General features: G+C 44.9%; 1 protein-coding gene across 4 annotated transcripts in view; it reads right to left on the reverse strand.

Moving 5' to 3' along the window:
• Positions 1-1,959: 1,959 nt before the first annotated feature.
• Positions 1,960-20,738, reverse strand: part of PBX1 (PBX homeobox 1) — a 220,000-nt gene continuing 201,221 nt past the window's right edge. For all 4 annotated transcript variants that reach the window (XM_060276637.2, XM_035122694.3, XM_035122691.3 and 1 more), the window contains one exon: positions 1,960-13,869. In XM_060276637.2, coding sequence (XP_060132620.1) covers positions 13,777-13,869 — 93 coding nt within the window. In that variant the 3' untranslated portion in view covers positions 1,960-13,776. The remainder of the gene's footprint in view (positions 13,870-20,738) is intronic.

Here is a 20,738-nt window from a genome sequence, read left to right on the forward strand (position 1 = left end):
GTGGAAGGGGTGTCAAGAGACATCGAAGGGGACAGGAATACTGCCTGAATTGCATGTTTATTGTGTGCAGAATGAAACAAGGCATTGCTAAGTGAATGGAAACTGGCCTTGGAAACAGGGAAGAATTGAAGAGGAAATCTGCTGCCGCTTCCCCTCAGGTTCTGTATCCTTAATTGTAGCCTAAAAGACAGCCATTCAACAAGTATTGCTTATTTCGCAACTCCAGATCTGGAGGAACCACACTATTATGATGCGGGTGGTGCTGTGGGTTAAACCACAGAGCCTAGGGCTTGCCGATCAGAAGGTCGGCGGTTCAAATCCCCACGACGGGGTGAGCTCCCGTTGCTCGGTCCCTGCTCCTGCCAACCTAGCAGTTCGAAAGCACATCAAAGTGCAAGTAGATAAATAGGTACCACTCTGGCAGGAAGGTAAACGGCGTCTCCGTGCGCTGCTCTGGTTCGCCAGAAGCGGCTTTGTCATGCTGGTCACATGACCCGGAAGCTGTACGCCAGCTCCCTCGGCCAGTAAAGCGAGATGAGCACCGCAACCCTAGAGTCGTATGCGATTGGACCTAATGGTCAGGAGCCCATTTACCTTTACCTATCATGTAAGTGCTCTAGGCCAGGGGTCAGCAACCTTTTTCAGCCATGGGCCAGTCCACCATCCCTCAGACCATGTGGTGGCTGGACTATATTTTGGGAAAAAATATGAACAAATTCCTATGCCCCACAAATAACCCAGAGGTGCAAAAACACACCGATTCCTGGACTGTCCGCGGGCCGGATTGAGGTGGTCATTGGGCCACATCCGGCCCATGGGCCTTAGGCTCTAGGCACAGAGCCTTTCTTTGACAGAAAAAGAAGTTGGCGTTGAAGCAAGCAGGGGAGAAATACTGGCTTGGGAATCCTAGTTTCAAAACACATATTTCTGGAACCTTTGTGGTTTATTTATTTGCAAAAATGCTCCTTAGGGTAATGTGAGAAACAAGTTGAATTGAAAAACTTTGTGCCTTTGTTGCAATCCATTCTCCAGAGACCTGGACTCCACACTGTCCTCAATTCTGAAGGCTGGGTTTTTTGTTTTTGTTAGTTTGTGAGTCCAGAGGTATGGAACAGTTGTCATGTTGTCATATTTCTTCTTGGGTTCATTCATTTATCCTGGCTATGCAAGTCTCCATAAAACACCTGGGCTTTTGAAGCTGAGGACCCGAAGTTTAGCCACTTACTAATTCTGCGACTGCATTATTTCCTGGGTGTTCTGCGACTTAGTTCTGCAAGGGTGGTGATGTTACAGCATTCTGAAAAAGTCTTAGGACTCTGTGCAATGTCCTTTCATTTCAATGGAAATAGCTCCCGAAAAGGTTCCCAGAAATTAGAATCATCGAATCGTAGAGTTGGAAGAGACCACAAATTGTCACTATTGGAAAAGAAACTGCAACACTGGCTTGCTCGGGTGATGAAATAAATTTTAATTTTTTTAATTTTTAGCTCACCCTTTCCTGTAGAGCATTTCAGAGCATTTCAACAACTGCAATCAAATTTTAAATTGTGCCTGTTTTAATATGGCTTCTGGGTTCTCCTGTAAGAACGAATTGTGGTTTCCTGTAAAATACTACCGTAAATGCCCGTGCTTTGCACGTAGAAGTGGAGTTCTCCAGGTGGTAACTGAAAATTAAACTAGACCCTGTGATAATCATGTGTTTTATAATTAATGTTTGCTTAGATGTTTTCCTTTTCTAATTTAATGCTCATACTAAGCCAACTTCCATATTGCTAGAAACAGCTGCCACCCTCCTGGGGGGCAAGGCTCAAGATGGGCTGCCCCTGATTTGGTTCGGACCTTTATTCTGCAGTGCTGGGTGGAATGGAGAACCACACGGTCCCTGACTAGCCTCCAATTATTAAATTGTGTTAAGAATTTAGGGTGAGAAAAATGATTTGCGTGCAAGAAATACACCACTTTTGCAACAAAAGAAACTATTTATTTGGAATATGCATTACCAGTACAAATCAGGAGACTGTAAAACCTACACCTTGTTAGTATTATTATAGAACAGAAGAGTTTCAGTGGGAATTAAAAAGACAGAGGCCTTTGTTTTTAAAGGAGCAGAAAAGCTTGGTGTAAATCAAAGGAAATGCTTCCTAGGGTTTCTATGGGGAACCTACTGGAAACAAAAGAATGAAGACAAAGCAATTCAGAACAAAGCAGGATGTCTTTACACTCAACAAAAGGGCTCGTGATAAGCAAAAACAATGTATGCTATAATACATTTTTGATAATAGCAAGGGTAATAATATTTTCAAGAAGCTTTAGGTAAAGTTGCATGGGGAAAAATAAGGGACTGATACAAAGTGTGATGTGAAAAGTTCACAATAAATGGCAAATAAGGAGACCAATTTTACAGTGCCAATTTTTGAGGTGCTAAATTGTAGCTCAAACTGCCTTGGCGAAATTAGCTGAGTTCTGCAAATCCTTTAAAACACAGTATCATCAAGGACAAGTCATGGGTTCTTCCTTACCGCGAGAAAAAGTAATGTCTGATCCTGCCTAAAACACATTTGACTCCATAACTCCACGATCCCATCCCAAGGGCAAATGGCAGCTTCGGTGCTAATGTGAGAGAGATACCATATTTGACCAAATAAAGTTTAGCTGGGTTGAGCACCACTCTCTCTGTGCCATGACACAGACTCTTAGCAGATGGAGATTTCATCCTGACAGACTATATACAGAGTCATCCCACATGTAGAGTAACAGTGATTTAGGGTTGCCTTAAATCTGGAAATAAGTGAGGCTTAGGCTACCATACATCCAATGAATTTGCCTTCTAAATGTGGGCCCAGTTCTGCAAATCTGCTGGATCAGCACCGTTAGGGCTAGTTACAAGGGCTGCAGTATTTGCTCACGTAACAGAGTGGGTGCATGCCTAGCTATGCTTGCTTTTAGTTACAAGGTCAAAACCACTTCCAAATACTGTGGAAGTTATATCAAACAAAAAGAAAAAAACTTCAATTTGACCCTTCCTTTGGCCTCCCAAATACCCTCCCCACTCTTAGAAGAATTACCAGCGAGGGCAACAGGAGCTGTGGCAGTCCAAGCGGGAGGGGAGAGTAGGCAAGGAAGTCTGTTTCCTACTCCTCTCCCCTCCCCAATACTTTGGTGTTGTTGCACCAGGATGAACAGCGCAGTGGTCCATGGAAAATGCAATTCTCACAGAGGCTACAGAGGGCCATTGCTTCTGTGACCCACTGAATAGAATCATAGAATCGCAGAGTTGGAAGGGCCCCAAGGGTCATCTAGTCCAACCCCCTTGCAATGCAGGAATCTCAGCTAAAGCATCCATGACAGTTGGCCATGCCATGCTTAAAAACCTCCAAGGAGAGTCCACAACCTCTCGAGGGAGACTGTTCCACTATTGAACAGCTCTTACAGTCAGAAAGTTCTTCCCGATGTTTAGTTGGAATCTCCTTTCTTGTATCTTGAAGCCATCAGTTCGAGTCCTACCCTCCAGAGGAGAAAACAAGTGCGTTCCCTCTTCCATGTGACAGCCCTTAAGATATTTGAAGGTGACTATCAGATCTCCTCTCAGTCTCCTCTTTTTCAGGCTAAACATACCCAGCGCCCCCAAGTGCTCCTCATACAGCTTTGTTTCCAGACACTAGATCATCTTGGTTGCCCTCCTCTGCACAGCAAGCACACCAAAAGTACACCAAGCGACTACAGGGGGAGAGATGCTCTGCTTTCACTCTCCTTGGTGCTGAAGCCACCATCAGTGGCCCAAAAGTCTAAAGGGAAAGTTGAGAGAGGGTGCTATGGGGGTGGGGAAGCCAGAAATGGTATAGATTTTAATCCAGGCATCCCCAACCTTCAGCCCTCCAGATGCTTTGGACTACAATTCCCATCATCCCTGACCACTGGTCCTGTTAGCTAGGGATCATGGAAGCTGTAGGCCAAACCATCTGGAGGGCCAAAAGTTGGGGATGCCTGTTTTAATCTGAGCTGGAGAAAAATGTTGGGATTTGTAAAGTTCACCTCGTTCTTTTCCCCAGAGACAAATTGTCAAGCTAACAGCTGAGTTAAGCAGCTAAGCAAGTTTGGTAGCAGGGCAAGGAGAGTAGGGCAGACTGCCCTTTGATCCAACAAATCTCAAGCTCCCCATTGGTAAACAACATGAACAGGTATGCAGTTAGAAACCCAGAAGCTGTGCTGTGGTTTCCCCGACAGCGGATTGCACTGTCTGTCATATGTACGGGTATCTGCTTGCTGGACAAAGGTTGTGGGTGTTCTTGGTGAAGCAAACCCTGGCCTTCAGGCTTGTTCCCTTGACGCCAAGATGGCTGAGGTGGAGGAGCAGAAAGAGGGGCAGAGCAGGTGGTGGCAAGGCCTTCAGGGACATGATACCTGTGTCGCTCTGCCAGGATGACGGCATCCCTGCTGTCATGAAGAATGAGCATCTCTGGAAAGAAGGCCACCCTTCTGAGGAAGACAGAAACGATCCCTGAGAAGGGACCAATTCCTTGGGAAATGAGCAGTTATCCTCTCATGCTGAGGCTATTCCTCTGGGTGGGGTGAAGGGATCTTGTTAGCGGGCGATTCAACCATTAGGAACATAGATTGATGAATGTCATGATGCATGGTGATGTTAATGACATGGGGAAATGTCATGAGGACCTGGAAGTGAAATTTAGGTTGCGGCAACAATGTTGAAAGCCAGGACTTTCAAGGTAGCTTTCTCTGAAATGCTACTGGTCCTTCATGCAGTGGTGTCACAGGGAATGCTATTAACCCTCCATGCGCCACCCCCACCTAGCGCATGGCAGCTGCCTGTCAGCTGACGGGTGGGAGCAGGGGGACATGGAGGGTGAAGAACACCCTGGATTCAATATATGTGTAAATGTGCGATTGCCAAGAAAATCTAACGCAGTCACATTTGACTTCAACATAGGAAGCTTCCCCCCAAAAAAGATATTGGAAAGTAGGAACTTGACTGTCAAGAGGGTCAAATCACTCCAAAATGCTTGGGAGTTGTTTGAAACCACAGTATTAGAAGCTCAGCTATACTGTATACCACAGATTAAGAAAGGTACCACCAGAGCAAAGATAATGTCAGTGTGGTTAATATACGGTTAGCGGACAGAGTCAAACAAGCTATTAGACTCTAGTAATTAGAGACAAGACAGCTTTCTTTAGAAAACGGAAGTCTTCTCCAAGTGAAGAGAATAAGAAGGAACAAAAACTGTGGCAAAAGAAATGCAAGCAGACAAAAAGGAATGCTAAAAATAACAATCTGAGGAGCACATTGCTAAAACATAAGACCAACAAAAAAAGTAAATACAGTGGTACCTCTACTTACGAATGTTTCTACTTATGAATGGAGCTCCGTCTGCCATCTTGGAAGCGGTTTAGATAGGATTTTTTCTACTCATGAATTTTTAGGTAGGGTTGCTTCGACTTACGAATTTTTTCTCCCAATGCATTCATATGGGATTCGACTCACAATTTTTTTTCTACTTACAAATGTGCGTTCGGAACGCATTAAATTCGTAAGTAGAGGTACCACTGTAATTAGTAGCAAGGGACTGGCTAAGGAGGCTGTTGCACCTTTGAATGACTAGGGCATCAAAGGTGAGCTGGGGGAGGATAAGGAGATGGCAGAGAAGCAGAATGAATTACTTGCATCTACACACAAGCATATATAGGGCAGATACTGTGCCTGAACTGGATTGGTTTTGGATCCATTTAACAATGTGATCCTGTTAAGGCTGAGGGTTTGCTCCAAAAAAAGATTGGGTGATGGGAAAAGTAAGAAGAAAATCCAAACTTTTGAGGGGCAAGGGCTTACAAAGAAAGCAGAAAAAAGTTCTCTCTTAAATATACTTGCTCAGCTCTGCAACTACGGTATTCACCTCCAACAGGGCACCATTTCTCCCCACAATGTCATGATGTAGCATCACTCCAATGAGAGATTGTGAGAGAAAATGGCAGCCCTGACTGCAAATTGTTTCAGATTGCATTTTTAATAGAAAATCCTCCCAACACCTGAAGATCCCTAGATTTTCTCCTGGCCCATGAGAAAATGGCTGAAATCCCCTCTCTCAGTTTTGCATAATGAGAATGGGATCATGAACAATGAATTTCAAGAGGGACAAATGTTAAGATCATACACTTAAGACATGCAAAAAGGAACCAGGGGTCTTAGTAGACCACACACTTCACATGAGTCAACAGTGTGATGCAGCAGCAAAAAAACAAAACAACCCCCCCCCCAAAAAAACCCTAATGCTATTTACATCAACAGAAGAACAGGGACCTGATCATATTATGACTCAATTCTGCCTTGATCAGACCCATCTGGAGTCCTGTGTCCCATTCTGGGCACCACAATTTAAGGAGGATATTGACAAGCTGGAACATGTGCAGAGGAGGGCAACCAAGATGATCAAGGGTTTGGAAACGAAGCCTTTTGAGGAACCGCTGAGGAAGTTGGGTATGTTTAGCCTGGAAAAGAGGAGACTGGGAGGAGATATGCTAGCCTTCTAAAAGTATCTTGAGGGCTGTCACATGGAGGATAAAGCAAGCTTGTTTTCTCCTGCTCTGGAGGGTAGGACCCGAACCAACAGCTTCAAACTGCAAGAAAGGAGATTCCATCTAAACATCAGGAAGAACTTTTTGATGGCAAGAGCTATTTGACAGTGGAACAGACTCCCTCAGAAGGTGGCAGACTCTTGCTTCCTTGTTAGTTTTTAAGGAGAGGGTTGGCATGGATGCTTGAGTTGAGATTCCTGCATTGCAGGGAGTTGGACTAGATGAAACCTGGGCTCCCTTCCAACTCTACAATTCTATGCACAAAGGGAGGTATATCTGCCTTAGATCTCAACCCATCGTGAGAAATAGAGTGTAATCATGTCGTGGCGCTACGTCGACAGAAGAGTTGGCTACATTGCAATGCCAATCAGCACCAATAAAGGCAACTGCTTTGTTTTAATTCTGAATGGTGTTTGTTTGCGTTTGTGTATGCGCTTGTTGCTAAGGCACTTGGGCCAATACTTTCTCTTTCCTGTTTGTGTTTTGTACTGTGGGGATTTAAATGGCATAACAGGGAGCATCAACCTGGTTGTCTTTAGCAATGGGACGTATCTGGTGATACGGTATATTTATGCAAAAGCGCTGTAGGAGGGGCTCTGCTTTTTGAGAGGCGCAAAAGGCCCCCGCCCTTCCCAGCTCAGCTCTACTTAGTTTTAATCAGTGCCTTTCTTCTAGAAAAAATGGTGCTGGTACTAGCATGTCCTTGAGCACCCCCTGAACAAAGCATTGCTTTTAACCTTATCTACTGCATTGTAATTATAATGGTGGCTGTCATGCGTGTTGGGCAAAGTGTTTCTTTCTTCATCTGTGATCCCAAAACTATGTTCCTGGCAATTAAGCTAAGCAAGATAAACTTGCAAGTGTTTTACTGCTGGGTCACACTGAAGAACAACACATTTACTTATTTCTGCTGCTGGGAAAAAACTTGCCTGTGAATTACCGTAAGACTGACTAGGACCTGCAGCCAAGCCATTAAGATCAGTACCCACCAAAAAGGCAGGATGAAACTAAATGTAAAACCTGCTGTTTAAACACTTGAGAAATGTTGAGTCTCGGTGCATCTTAGAACATTTGAAAACTGGATTTCTGCTAGATTGTATTTTAAAATATATTGTCTTGTTTCATGAGCGTTTCAGCCTTGGGTAGTTGGTGTGGCCTGGAATCAGAATTTTGAAGGCTCAGGTGAACCCTAGTAGATCAAAGTGAGGAACTTTGGGTGGCTTATTATTACAGTATTAGTAGTAGTGTTAATGAAATTTCTATACCTGCTTGCCTATCACCCCTGACCCACAAGGAGTTAATATAAGCAATATGGCTAAAGGTAAAGGGACCCCTGACCATTAGGTCCAGTCGTGACCGACTCTGGGGTTGCGCGCTCATCTCGCATTATTGGCTGAGGGAGCCGGCGTATAGCTTCCAGGTCATGTGGCCAGCATGACAAAGCCGCTTCTGGCGAACCAGAGCAGCACATGGAAATGCCGTTTACCTTCCCGCTGTAGCTGTTCCTATTTATCTACTTGCATTTTGACGTGCTTTCGAACTGCTAGGTTGGCAGGAGCTGGGACCAAGCAACGGGAGCTCACCCCGTTACAGGGATTCGAACCGCTGACCTTCTGATCAGCAAGCCCTAGGCTCAGTGGTTTAACCTGCAGCGCCACTGAGTTAATATAAGCAATATGGCTAAGTGATGCCTAAAAGGAGATATTTGGGTTCACATATCTCAGAAACCTCTGACCTTGAAACCCTGTTCAGGTATTCAATTACATGCAATTAATGGCACATGATAGCTCAGTCGGTAGAGCACAGCACACCGGGCTTGGGGGTTTGAGCCCCATGTTGGGACAAAAATATTCAGCATTCCAGGGGGTTGGAAGAGATGAATCTAGTGGTTACTTCCAACTCTGCAATTCTATGACGCAGAATGGGGGCTGCACACAATTGCCATGCCCTCCACGATCAAGTCCTCACCCCAATATTATCTGTAGGTTTGAGAGGATGTCTAGAAAGGGCAGCCTGCCAACATGCACTGGTTAGCCCTATGAGCTGGAACCCTGAGCACCCAGCAACCTGCCCCAATACAGACCTCCTCCCAACTGCATGGATTGCCACAGGGACATGACAGCTCAAGGAGGAGGAGCCTGGGCAGCCCGGTTCTCAATCGAGTGTGCTGCCCACTAATCCCAGATGAGGTTACATAGAGGTGAGGGCAAGGCACATTGTAAATCTGTGTTATTGTTACTTGTTTATTCCAGAACTAAAGTCCCTGGATTAAACAGGTTTCCAAGGGCTCACTTGAGATGACCTAGGCTCACGGTGGCCAAGAAAATGGAACATGGCAATAGAAGGATCTTAAATCCATGGAATGTTCAAAATTGTCAGGTATGGATCTGTGTTAGAAACAGAGATATGAAAGCTAGGAGCTAAATGGCACCTTAACCTTGGTTATGGGCGCAACAACAGAATGTCTAAGAATAGAAAGCTGAAATTGAATGAACTGCGGCTAAATATGATGTTCATTTTTCACATGGTCTAGTCCTTCCCCTGCCCACCCCCCTAATATTCTTGAGAGGGTCTCTTCTCCAGTCTTCAGAGAGTAGCTGGAAGTGGGGAGGCAGAAAAAGGTCCTCCCTTCCTTCCACTTGGCAGTTTCAATCTGAAATCTTAGGCGCAGTACTGCACCCAGAGCTCAGAAACTGCTTGCGCTAATGAAATTCCCTGTCGCAAAATGCGCCTAGAACAATGGGAGTTTCGAACATTGGTAGGGATAGGAAAGGATTTGCATTTTCACCCAACAGGCAGTGGATTGAGACACTGGCCCACCTTTGCTTTTCAAAAAGGCTGTCGAAGAAAGCCAGTTGTTGGGCAGGGGTTTCGATTTCCCAGGACTGCTGAATTTCGTCCTCATTAGGGAGTTCCATGCAGCAGTCCTCAAGAAACTTGCTCCATAATCATATTAAACAAATCATTTCAGCAATCACAGACTGACACTTAAGTGAATTTCAGGGATGTACTCAAATGTTTTGCTAGTGTCCCACATTTCAAATTCCATGCTCATCTTTGTACTTTCACCTTCAGCTTAAGCAACGAACTGATGTATAATAATAATCTTTTTTATTAAATGAACAAATCATGCAAATACAGGGGAAAATAATTAAAATGTTTTTTTTTTTTGCTTTTTGCAAATGAAGCTTTTCACAACACTTTGAATATAGTAAAAAGGTTTAAGGAGTGAGGAAGCAGGGGATTTTTTTTTTTCAAGGCCGTAGTCTGACAAAATAAAAAATTGAACTGAGGGTCATGCCCTGTTGAAATGAACTGGAGCTGAGCAGGAGATTCTCTTGTGCAGCTCCCCTTCATGTCCGTGGGGCTTGCCCTGGAGAACTTCCCAGAGGATTGGGCCCTAAAATTAAAGCTCCTTCAAATAATGTGAAACAGAGAATGAAAAAGAAAAATAACTTCTGGCTTTCAAAGTTAGTAAACATAAAGTATTAGGTGTACCTATTATGCTCACTATTCCAACCATTTTTAAAAGTTTTACAAAATGAATTACTGTCACTTTTTTTTTAAAAAAAACATTGTGTAACAGGAAATGAATGTGCACAACTCTACACTTTTCTAGCATTCTTGAACTAATTCACAAATGCAGAGAAATAATAATAATAATAAAAATGGAAACAAAGGAAGGGTGAATGTAGGTAGTTTGGTGTTAAAAACTATACAGGTATGAAGAGCTTGTTTGCCACAGTAAAGACAGGGTGGGGGGCCCTGTCCTTTGATGCGTGCTATGAGGGTAACTTTTTATTTTATTTTTATTATAAACACTATTAAATTCAGACTGCTTTTTTGGTTTTTTTTCCCTTTATCTGAATATACAAGAACATTCATTATCAAATGTTCATTATCATCAATACTACAAAGAACGAGACACAAATCGCAAGAAACAATGGAAAATGTTAATAAAGCTGAAAGATTTGAATTTTTTAATTTTTTTAAATTTTTTAAGTTTTTTTTTAGTTTCTGCAGTTTTTAATTTTTTTTGTTTTTGGTATCGAAGTCGGGGTTTTCTGGGCAGAAAAGAATGAAGCAAAAAGTATATGAGAAAAAGGCAGCTCACAGGTGATCAAAATAACCAATATTAATAATAATAATCAATATAATAATAATAATAAAAATAGTAAATCTGGATATGCAGAGAACCACTACCAGTGTATGTACCATTAAGGAGTTAGTACCATATACCATGACAGACCAGAAGGAGGAAGATATGTTGTTTACAGGCAGATAAATGCAGATCCATTTATCTCCCCTGTCTCTACTGCCACGCAACTGAAATGATCAAATTCAAATTCTTGTCCAGTACGAGGTTGAAGTGGTGACTGTTACTGCACAAGACTATCCACCTACACATTTAAATGGGGCTTGAATAAGATTTGCTTTCCAGTGAATTATGCCTCTTGTTCACACATTACGGCCGATGATACAATGGTCCACGTGAACATTGCAAAGAGATACTGAGTAAAGAGCATACAGAAAACGCAGTTAATCGAAACTATGCTAATTACACCAGGAAACTGAATACAGGCATTCACACTTCCTAAGAGGTACCAACCACCTTGGGTGAACAAATTGCAGTGCTCATTTGGCTTTAATCTCAGGTGCGTCCAGCAGGTCAGGGAAATAAGGGCTTGATGGAATCATGTCCTGACTTTATATAAGGAAGGTTCATAGAATGTTCACAAGAAAGGGAAGGGTAGGGTCCTAATGCTGCGACAGCCTGCAATCCTATACACACTTACACGGGAGTAAGTCCTATGGAATTCAGTGGGGCTTGCACCTGAGGATGCATGCACAGGATTGCATGGAGAGATGCATCAGCAAAATCAGTTTCGCCCCTCCTTAGCAGCTACAAAGCACTGAGGTGGGTGGACCAGAGCTCTTTGGACCATCTCAGATGTGGCTTTTTCAATCTGCATTTTGATCAATCTTGGCTATTTGCCACCTCAGTCTATGTTGATCACAACACAGACGGAAGCCCCCTAACTTCACACGCAGACATTTATTGAAAGGGTGGGGCAATTACAAGGGGCAGGGAGACTTGGGAGGGCTAAGGACCTTTGATCTTCATGGAGTGATCTTGAATGTGCTGCTCTAGAAAACATCAAAATCACAGCTTCTTGAGAAGAAGTGCCATCATAAGGCAATAGATGTTGGGCTAGATGATGCAATTCTTGAGGCTCTCAGTTGCCTCCTACTTCTTTGACTTGCCACTAGCATGCCATGGCCCGTAGCTGAGCTTGTTTTGTATCTCTCCATCCCTCCAAAGGTGTCAAAGAGCACTTGAGACATATTTTCACAGCCTCCGTACCATTAAAGGTAGGACAGGCCCAAAACACTTGCATACTTCAGGCAGTAGAATCCAATGGTGCCCTCTCTTGCCGACTGGTGCACAATCCACTGGGAAATTCTTGTGAGCAAGCCTCATTGAAATGTCTGTCTGTCTCCCTCTCTGCCATCTGGGCCAACTACCTCTTTTTGCTTTGTGGGGAGGAGGGCTTTGTCTGAGCAAATATCCTTTTCAAAATTTGTTAGTCAAAGAGATATCTGTTTTAACTCTTAAGGGTTTTGTGGGTCCAATATGCAGGCCAAACTATTCTGCCTATTTCCTTATTATTATTTTTCCACTAGGAAAACGGCGAGTCAAACTATAATTCTCTTTTTCAAGATCAAGACAACCGTAACCATTTTAGCAAGGATCCATTCACAAACCTGTAAGGAAGGTGTTAATCTACACAAGCCCAATCCCTGTTTACTACGTGCACCGGTAAAATACAATGTGCACTCTAGGACCTTAACATCAGGAGCTGGGCTCTCACTTTCCTCTCCCTACGAACAGATTTTTAAAAAATATATAATCTGAATACTGCTTATATGCCAAAATGGCCTCTTAGCAGTTAAATGGTAAGATAAGAGTGTATTCAGGGCTGGGGGTATGTTGCGATTTCTGCAGCTTCACTGGGCAAGTCCAGAGTTGGATACCTTGCTTAGAATGTGGCATCTCGAGAAGTTCAGCTTTCATTTTTTAAAAAGCAAGATTCTAAACAGCATGGCAGTGCACAAACACTAGGAAGGATGTAGGCAAAAGCTGGATAAGGCTCAGAAATATGAGGGTAAAATGCTGAATGCCTCAGTGCTGTGCACGGCTCCCATCCCTCTGCCCTTATCCAGTTTCCCCTACTTTCCTCTAAGCTTTCCTACAAAACGCCTAAGCATTTCCCCCCGCAAATCTTTAAAACACAAGTATTGGAACTGGAATAAATTATGCAAATTGACTTCATTTGCATTACTTTACTCCAAGCACCAAACGTGAATTTCCTTGGTGCGAAAGTATGCAGAGCCCTAATTTTACAGTTCTGGGGTGGGGGTGGGGGTGCAGAATGGGAAACAGCGGCAGCGACCAATGGCAGGAGACGTGACTGGGGCTTGATACAAGGCACAACGGGATGGTAATAAGTAGATCTGCCCGCATTCTCCTGGTCATCTTGGTTACATGGTGGCATGTTGTGGACATACCTTTGCAGTACCCGAATTGCATTTATCCAACCTGTAACGGGGAATTATCCTGGAAGGCAATTTCATCAAGGGTTCAGGGTCTTAAGAAGAACAGACAATTGTCCTTACATGGAAGAGGAGGAGGAGGAGGAACGGCGCCCAAAGGCCAGGGGGGAAGGGCTTAGATGGCTCCTGCAAAGAGGTAGTGAGAACATCAGAGAAACAGAAGGAGGCGGGTGCCAGGTAGGCTGGAGGGAGGTAAAGGCTGACTCCTCAAAAGAAAAAAGACAAAAAGAAAATATCATGAAAATGTACAAATACTTCTAGAGGCTGTTTGTTTCCTTCAGACTGAAAAAATATTCTGGTGTGAGAGAATGGGCGATGGTGGTAGTAAAAGGAGAGGTGGCTTCTACCCAGAAAAGAAAGGGAAGAGAGTATAAAGAAGTGTCCCGATTGGCTGAAAAAAAGCGCATCCAAACCAAAGAGAAGAGAAGGAGACTCTTGCTGTGTCTGCCGATCAGCTCTGGATCCAGCCTGATGGCTTCAACATTAGGAGAGAAAACCCCTCCCTTCTCGGCCCCCACTTCTGCCTGGTGCACAGGGTGGGTGGGGGGCAGCCAGGGATGCCGGATTGCTGGGAGATCAGTTGGAGGTATCAGAGTGAACGCTGCCAGGGCCTTCTGTGGGGGAGGTCACTGACGAAGGAGTTGTAGCATCTTGCCAGCCTCCATTAGCCTAGAAGGAACAGAGAGAGAGAGACCCGTCAGTCACTTTCACAACAAGGGGCTCAAATTCCCCCAAAGCTTTCCTAGCAGGAGCTCCCCTCTCACTAAGGGTCCACAATGCCTATGCTGGGATCAGCCGCGTTAGTCATGGGTGACAGTTGCATAAAGGATGACAGTTACTTAAAGGTTGATCCAAGTAAGAATAACTCATTTTAATGGAGCATAAGCTTCCGTTGTTAGTCTACTTTGTCAGATGCTAGAAGCGGAACTGCAAAGCAATATAAGCCCATTAACAAAATGTTGGTTCTCAGTAATGCTCGCTTATTTTTGGAGGGAGTGTAGCACATATTGAAGATACATAACGAGCAGTGCTTTTCCCCAAGAAAAAAATAGGTGCCGAAACGCACCATGAAGTGGTTACAGTGAGTCGCCAGGCGACTCAGGGAAGCCCTGAACACATGCCGGTTTGACAATAGCTGTGCTGGCTGCCCGTGGAGGTGCCAAAATCTACAGCAAGGTGGTTTGGACACCCCCCCCCCAGTTCTGCTGCAGGTCAAATAAATGCGCCCCAACCTCCCTCATTCTCTTAAGTTCAGATGGGTGGCTAGGAGAGCTCAGAAGGGCCCTTGCACAAATGCGTGCAACGATAGAGGCCTGGCTGGAAAGCTTAAAGCCTGCTGCTGCTACATGGGAAATGGATTAAAGAAAAGGAAGTATGTCTTGGCCCTGCCCCATAGCTTGACCAACCATGGCTAGGGAGAGGCTAGGCGCCTGGTGCTCCTCGACTCAGATCTTATATACCGTGTTTCTCCAAAAATAAGACACCGTCTTATATTTATTTTTCCTCAAAAAAACCACACGGTGGCTTATTTTCAGGGGATGTCTTATTTTTTTTATTAAGTATGCCTATCACTATGGCTTATTTTCGGGGTATGGCTTATTTTCGGGGTATGGCTTATTTTCGGAGAAACACGGCACCTGTTCCATGAATGCTAGTTCATAAATTATTGAAATGCAGCTCCCACCCCGGAAATCCAGAGTGAGACCATCCCCAAGAGAAGGCATGGGGATCTCATGCCCAGCATCTCTCTAGCGGCTATGGAAGTCCAACCAAATCTCAGAGGTGTCAAGTATCAGATGATCCTTAAGGTACACCTGGCCCTGGTGGTTTAGGGCTTCGTAAGAATTAGTAATCATGGGGGAGGCGAGAGGTGTTATATGCCATGAGCTGCTAGGCCATAACAAGATGGGAGCAGTAATCTCACTGCTTCTTGTTCAGGGCCATGGTTGAGCTCACTCAAGAGGGCGTACACACACCTTGAGTGCAGGATATGCAAGTTAATTGTTTTGTTGCTGATCCAGGTTGATAAGGAAATAAAGCTCTGGACTTTGCTATCTCAAAATCTGTGCCTCATCTTCATTCCCCATTGCAGTGTACATTATTTCAGTGAGTCAAAAAGTGGTCCAAAGCGTTCTGACAGCCATATCTAACCAAGCACTGTTGGATGCTAAATATGTAACACGAGAATTTTCAAATGGTTAAGCAGCCTGTACTATAAGCTAGGGCGCAAACTCATTTTCCATCTGGAAAAACTCACTAAAATAGTCATTCATTTCTCCCTCCCCCCCCCTCTCTCTCACACACACATTCACAGAGGGACTTTCGTATATTGAAATCTATCCTTTCAATTTTTGTGTTAAAAACATACAATTTTAAGATTTCAAATGCAAGTTGCAAATTCCCAGTATAGCTTCCATTTTGGAGATACAGTACATATAGAGGTGCCAACTTGAATAAAATATGGGGCGGGGCTTGCAGGTAAGCCCCACCCCACATAATTGATCACATGACACTGTCCCCGCACACAATTGGAATGGCAATGCCCATCAACTTTTTGGGGGGCGGCCCCCTCAAATATTTTATTGGGGGGCAGGGGAGACCCTTCGGCCCCTAGGAATTAGCTCCTATGCTGTCATTTGACAATTCAGCCTCTCCTCCCCCAGACATTTTTGGAACTAGAATATCCTGCCTGCCTTTTAATGCCAATTTCCAGGAGGGACATTTATGTGCTTAAAGGTAGGAAGAGATTGGGTATAAATATAGAATAAAATACATTGACCGGAACCCAAGTTCATGTTTAAAATATGAGGAAACCATATTTCCAGAATTTTTGTGCAGTATAATGCATACCATATTAGAAACACAAAAATGTGACCACATGTTCCTAATGAACTGAATTGTCGGGGACTGGTGGCAAAACAAAGGTTGGCATGCAGAGAAGTCACATATAATTTGCTCTTATTCTCAAGTCCTCATTCATCCAAATGTCCAACTACAGACAGAAAAAGTGTTGTGTATGGATCTCGCAGCTTACAAGACTTAGACCTGTTCATACATTAAATGCACAAGATAGAATCATAGAGTTGGAAGAGACCACAAGGGCCATCCAGTCCAACCCCCTGCCAAGCAGGAAACACCATCAAAGCATTCCTGACATATGGCCATCAAGCCTCCGCTTAAAGACCTCCAAAGAAGGAGACTCCACCACACTCCTTGGCAGCAAATTCCACCGCCGAACAGCTCTTACTGTCAGGAAGTTCTTCCTAATGTTGAGGTGGAATCTTCTTTCTTGTAGTTTGACTCCATTGCTCCGTGTCTGCTTCTCTGGAGCAGCAGAAAACAATCTTTCTCCCTCCTCCATATGACACCCTTTCATATATTTGAACATGGCTATCATATCACCCCTTAACCTTCTCTTCTCCAGGCTAAACATACCCAGCTCCCTAAGCCATTCCTCATAAGGCATCGTTTCCAGGCCTTTGACCATTTTGGTTGCCCTCCTCTGGACACGTTCCAGCTTGTCAGTATCCTTCTTGAACTGTGGTACCCAGAACTGGACACAGTACTCCAGGTGAGATAGTTGGAGAAGACGGTGGCTCATGCAAGTGAGAAGCTACCTGTGGTTTTCTGTGAGTTCTTTCCTCTGGTCTAATGCTACTCATGTAAACATGAGTTATGTGAGCAACTGAAGGTGCAAGAGGGCTCACAGTGATAACATAGGTAAAAAGGTAAAGGACCCCTGGATGGTTAAGTCCAGTCAAAGGCGACTATGGGGTTGTGGTGCTCATCTTGCTTTCAGGCTGAGGGAGCCAGCGTTTGTCCACAGGCAGCTTTCTGGGTCATGTGGCCAGCATGACTAAACCGTTTCTGGTACAACGGGACAACTTCCGCTTGCATCCGGGGGCAAAGTTCGCTACCAGGAGCATCTACTTCCGGGTTAGCGGATTTCATTACCTGAAGCATTCGTAAGGAGGATGGTACGTAACCTGAGGTTCCACTGGCAATAAAGGTTTAGGAATCACTTGCTGAAAGGAAGCCCATAGTCATTTGATGCTAAAAAGCCAATTTCAGCTAGCTCTGGATGCAAACTGGAAATAAACGCCAGTTTAAAGTTTCTTTTTAAAAATCACATTAAATCAACTACCGGTAGGTGGCCGGAATGTCTGCAAAAATCCAGAGCCCTAGTTTGCTGTCAACTATATTTAGCACACACTTTAACTTTCAATTTTAGAAATTGTAAATCTCAGTTCATAGTCAACCTATTTGCATGCATGGCTGGGCTTACTTCACCTTTCTAAGTTACACACACACACACACACACACACACACACACACACACACACACCCCTAAGCAAAGATTCCTGGGAGATCCAGTCTTTTCGCATTAGGTTTTAATCTACTCGTACATCCCAAAGAGATTGTATTGCATATCCTCATACTTTGCTACAGACATGTTTATTGTTTACTGCAGAAGATGCAGCCAGCTCATACACTTCCACGTCCTGACCACTGCAAGAGGCAGCAATTACCGCAGATTATCAGCCCGACAGTGACAAGCCGGGTAAAGAGAGACACTGAGCCAACTCTGCCGCCCGGAGACTGGCATATTCAAGTACACTCAGGACATTAATAGCAATTTACGTGCCATCACTGAGGGAAAGCCACAATGGCCCTGTTGGCAGGCTCTTATTTTGAAGCCTGTTATTTGTGGGAGTTACAAGCTATAATCACAACAGAAACTTTCAAAACCCTTATCTTCAGTGACACACCAAATCTATTTCAGAACTGTAATTGCTATGTCACCGGAGAGTTTGCTGCTTAATGCACTCAAATGACATTTAGTGTTTGCTGGGTCATTATAGGGAACAGAAAATGTAAGGGGGGGGGAGTGGGGAGGGCTCCTATTGTGTACTCAACTTATTTTTAGAAGGGGCTTTATTGCAGACACCCAATTAAACGAGATAGAGAAAGAGATAATCTTTATACAACGCAGAGATCCTTATTATTTGAATCTTACTCTCCCATTCTCAGCCCAGAAATACTCTGGAACCCAGTACACACACACACACACACACACACACACACACACACACACACACACACCACTCATACTTGACAATATGATTTATTTCCAAAGCAAGAAAAGAACCCCCAACCTCTCCAAAGTGTATCAGTGTCTCCAAGATTTCACCCCAAAGCTTCCTTCCTAATACAGACTAGTCCTGAAGCCTTAAAAGGAGAGCTAGACTTACACTGAGAGGTTCTAGGATTTCTTATGGCTGCAGCTGTACATCATGAAATATGGATCCCAGAGCTTGAGTCCTCTAAAGGTAAAGGTAAAGGCGCCCCTGACCATCAGGTCCAGTCGTGTCCGACTCTGGGGTTGCGGCGCTCATCTCGCTCCATAGGCCGAGGGAGCCGGCGTTTGTCTGCAGACAGCTTCCAGGTCATGTGGCCAGCATGACAAAGCTGCTTCTGGCGAACCAGAGCAGCGCACGGAAACGCCGTTGACCTTCCCGCCGGAGCGGTCCCTATTTATCTATTTGCACTTTGATGTGCTTTTGAACTGCTAGGTGGGCAGGAGCTGGGACCGAGCAACGGGAGCTCACCCCATTGCAAGGATTCGAACCGCCGACCTTCTGATCAGCACGCCCTAGACTCTGTGGTTTAACCCACAGTGCCACCTGGGTCCCACCTTGAGTCCTCTACTCAAGAGCAATTCCAAAAAATCCAGGGCTTGATTCTTACGTTGCATTGATGGAAAGGCAGGCCCACAAGTGTGGCGACTTTGCAATGTGGGAATGGCTGTGAAATACAACTTGTGTGCGGATGCATATAATGAAAAGCAGGTGGGAGATCTATGATGGGATGAAAAAGCCCAAAGCACACTGCTGTAATGATTTCCCACATTACAGCACAGTACCTGATTTGGAGCGCTTGAAATTAACAAAGAAAGTTATATCCTCAATGGACACAACACTACCAAAGCAGCCCCCAAATTAGAAATGCAAAGGCAGGTTCTTGCTCAACAAAATCTCTTCTGCCCTAGCAGGAGGAGATGTTGTGGGCCGACGAGGCCTTCACGTGTGTGTGGGGGAATGGTTGCCATTCCCCCCCCAGCCCATTGGTCGGCTCCCTGCCGCGGCGCGCCCTTGGCTCATCCAATTAGGAGGTTCCAAGGGGGCGTGGCTCGCTGATTTAAGCGAGCGCGTGGCAGGGAATCGGCCTCGCTTCCCTCATGGTCAATCTTCCGGGGGGCTGAAAGCCAGTGGCAGATGCAGTCAAAACAAAAGGTTGTGTGGCCAAAGAGGGCATATCCAAAGCTGGCAGTGTGTGTGTGTGTGGGGGGGCAAATGCTCTCTCTCTCTCATACATACACATACCTGCACGAAACAGACTGTGTCCACATTGTGCTTGTGCCCACATATGTGTATGATTGCTGTCTCTGTTGCATGTGGCTTCTGCTCAGAGCCACGCTTAACTAGGGCAACTGTCCTGTGATGCTTCAATTGGGAGGGCCCTGTGACTGAACATGGTGCCAAAAGCAGTGGCCACAGGCAGCAACCAACAAGCGGACAATGGCTGGGAGGGAACCATACCTGCCACGTTGCTGTCAGAGAAATAAGGGACCGGGCTGGAAATAGCAGACCGGAAGTAGTGCTGCTGCCATTTTGGAACTGGGCGGAGCATGCTCAGAAGTGACTTTTGATGCTGCTTTGCCCAGTTCCAAAATGGCCGCCACGCCAGAAGTCACACTGCAGCCATGAATAAACCGGGAAAAAAACTAAAAAATCCATTTTTCCAGCTAGGAACAGCTGGGAAAACGGGGATTTCCCGGGGAAAATGGGAGACTTGGCAGCTATGGAGGAAACCACAAGTTCACCCGAAAGACCTGAAAGGAGAAGGGGGCACACCTGCGCTCAAAAGGCAGCAGAGGAGCCTTGTGGAAGTTGCGTCGGAGGCTTTGCAGGGCCTTGGAGGTTGCGTTGAAATCTTTGTGGGTGTCTGGGCACCCAGGACTCTCTACAGTTGGCACCAATGCCCCACAAACCTCTCCTTGCTCTCTGCAACCAAGAGAACAAAGAGGTTCCTGCTGCTTGGCTTCGCAAAGGTAAACAGTACCAACAGAGCTGCCAATTCCTAGAGTGGAAGGGAAGGCTTCCTAGCTCTGCCTCTGTAACTGGAGAAGAGAAATGGAAGTGAAATCAGAAGACAGGGAGTCCAGGTTAAGGAGCACAGAACCACCTGCTCTTTTATGAAACAGCAACAGCTTGAGAAGTGTTGGGGCAACTTCGCACCCACCCTAGTCCTTGGATGGCCAAAAACAGGTCATATAGTTGTAGCTCTACCCACTATGCACCTGCTTCATGATAAAGCCCCCCCAAAGAAACTTGTTTTTCTTTACAATATCACCACAGTAGAGTATAAAGGGAGAAACTGGTGTTCTTCCGTAACTTGTAATAGTTTTTCCCCCATCACACCTATTTTCCTGTTTGTTCTGCATCTTATATCCTCAATACCGGATTCATAGAGTCATA

The sequence above is a fragment of the Zootoca vivipara genome, chromosome 7, assembly GCF_965207765.1.
Source record: "Zootoca vivipara chromosome 7, rZooViv2.hap1.1, whole genome shotgun sequence".
In the NCBI taxonomy this organism is placed as follows: Eukaryota; Metazoa; Chordata; class Lepidosauria; order Squamata; family Lacertidae; genus Zootoca; species Zootoca vivipara.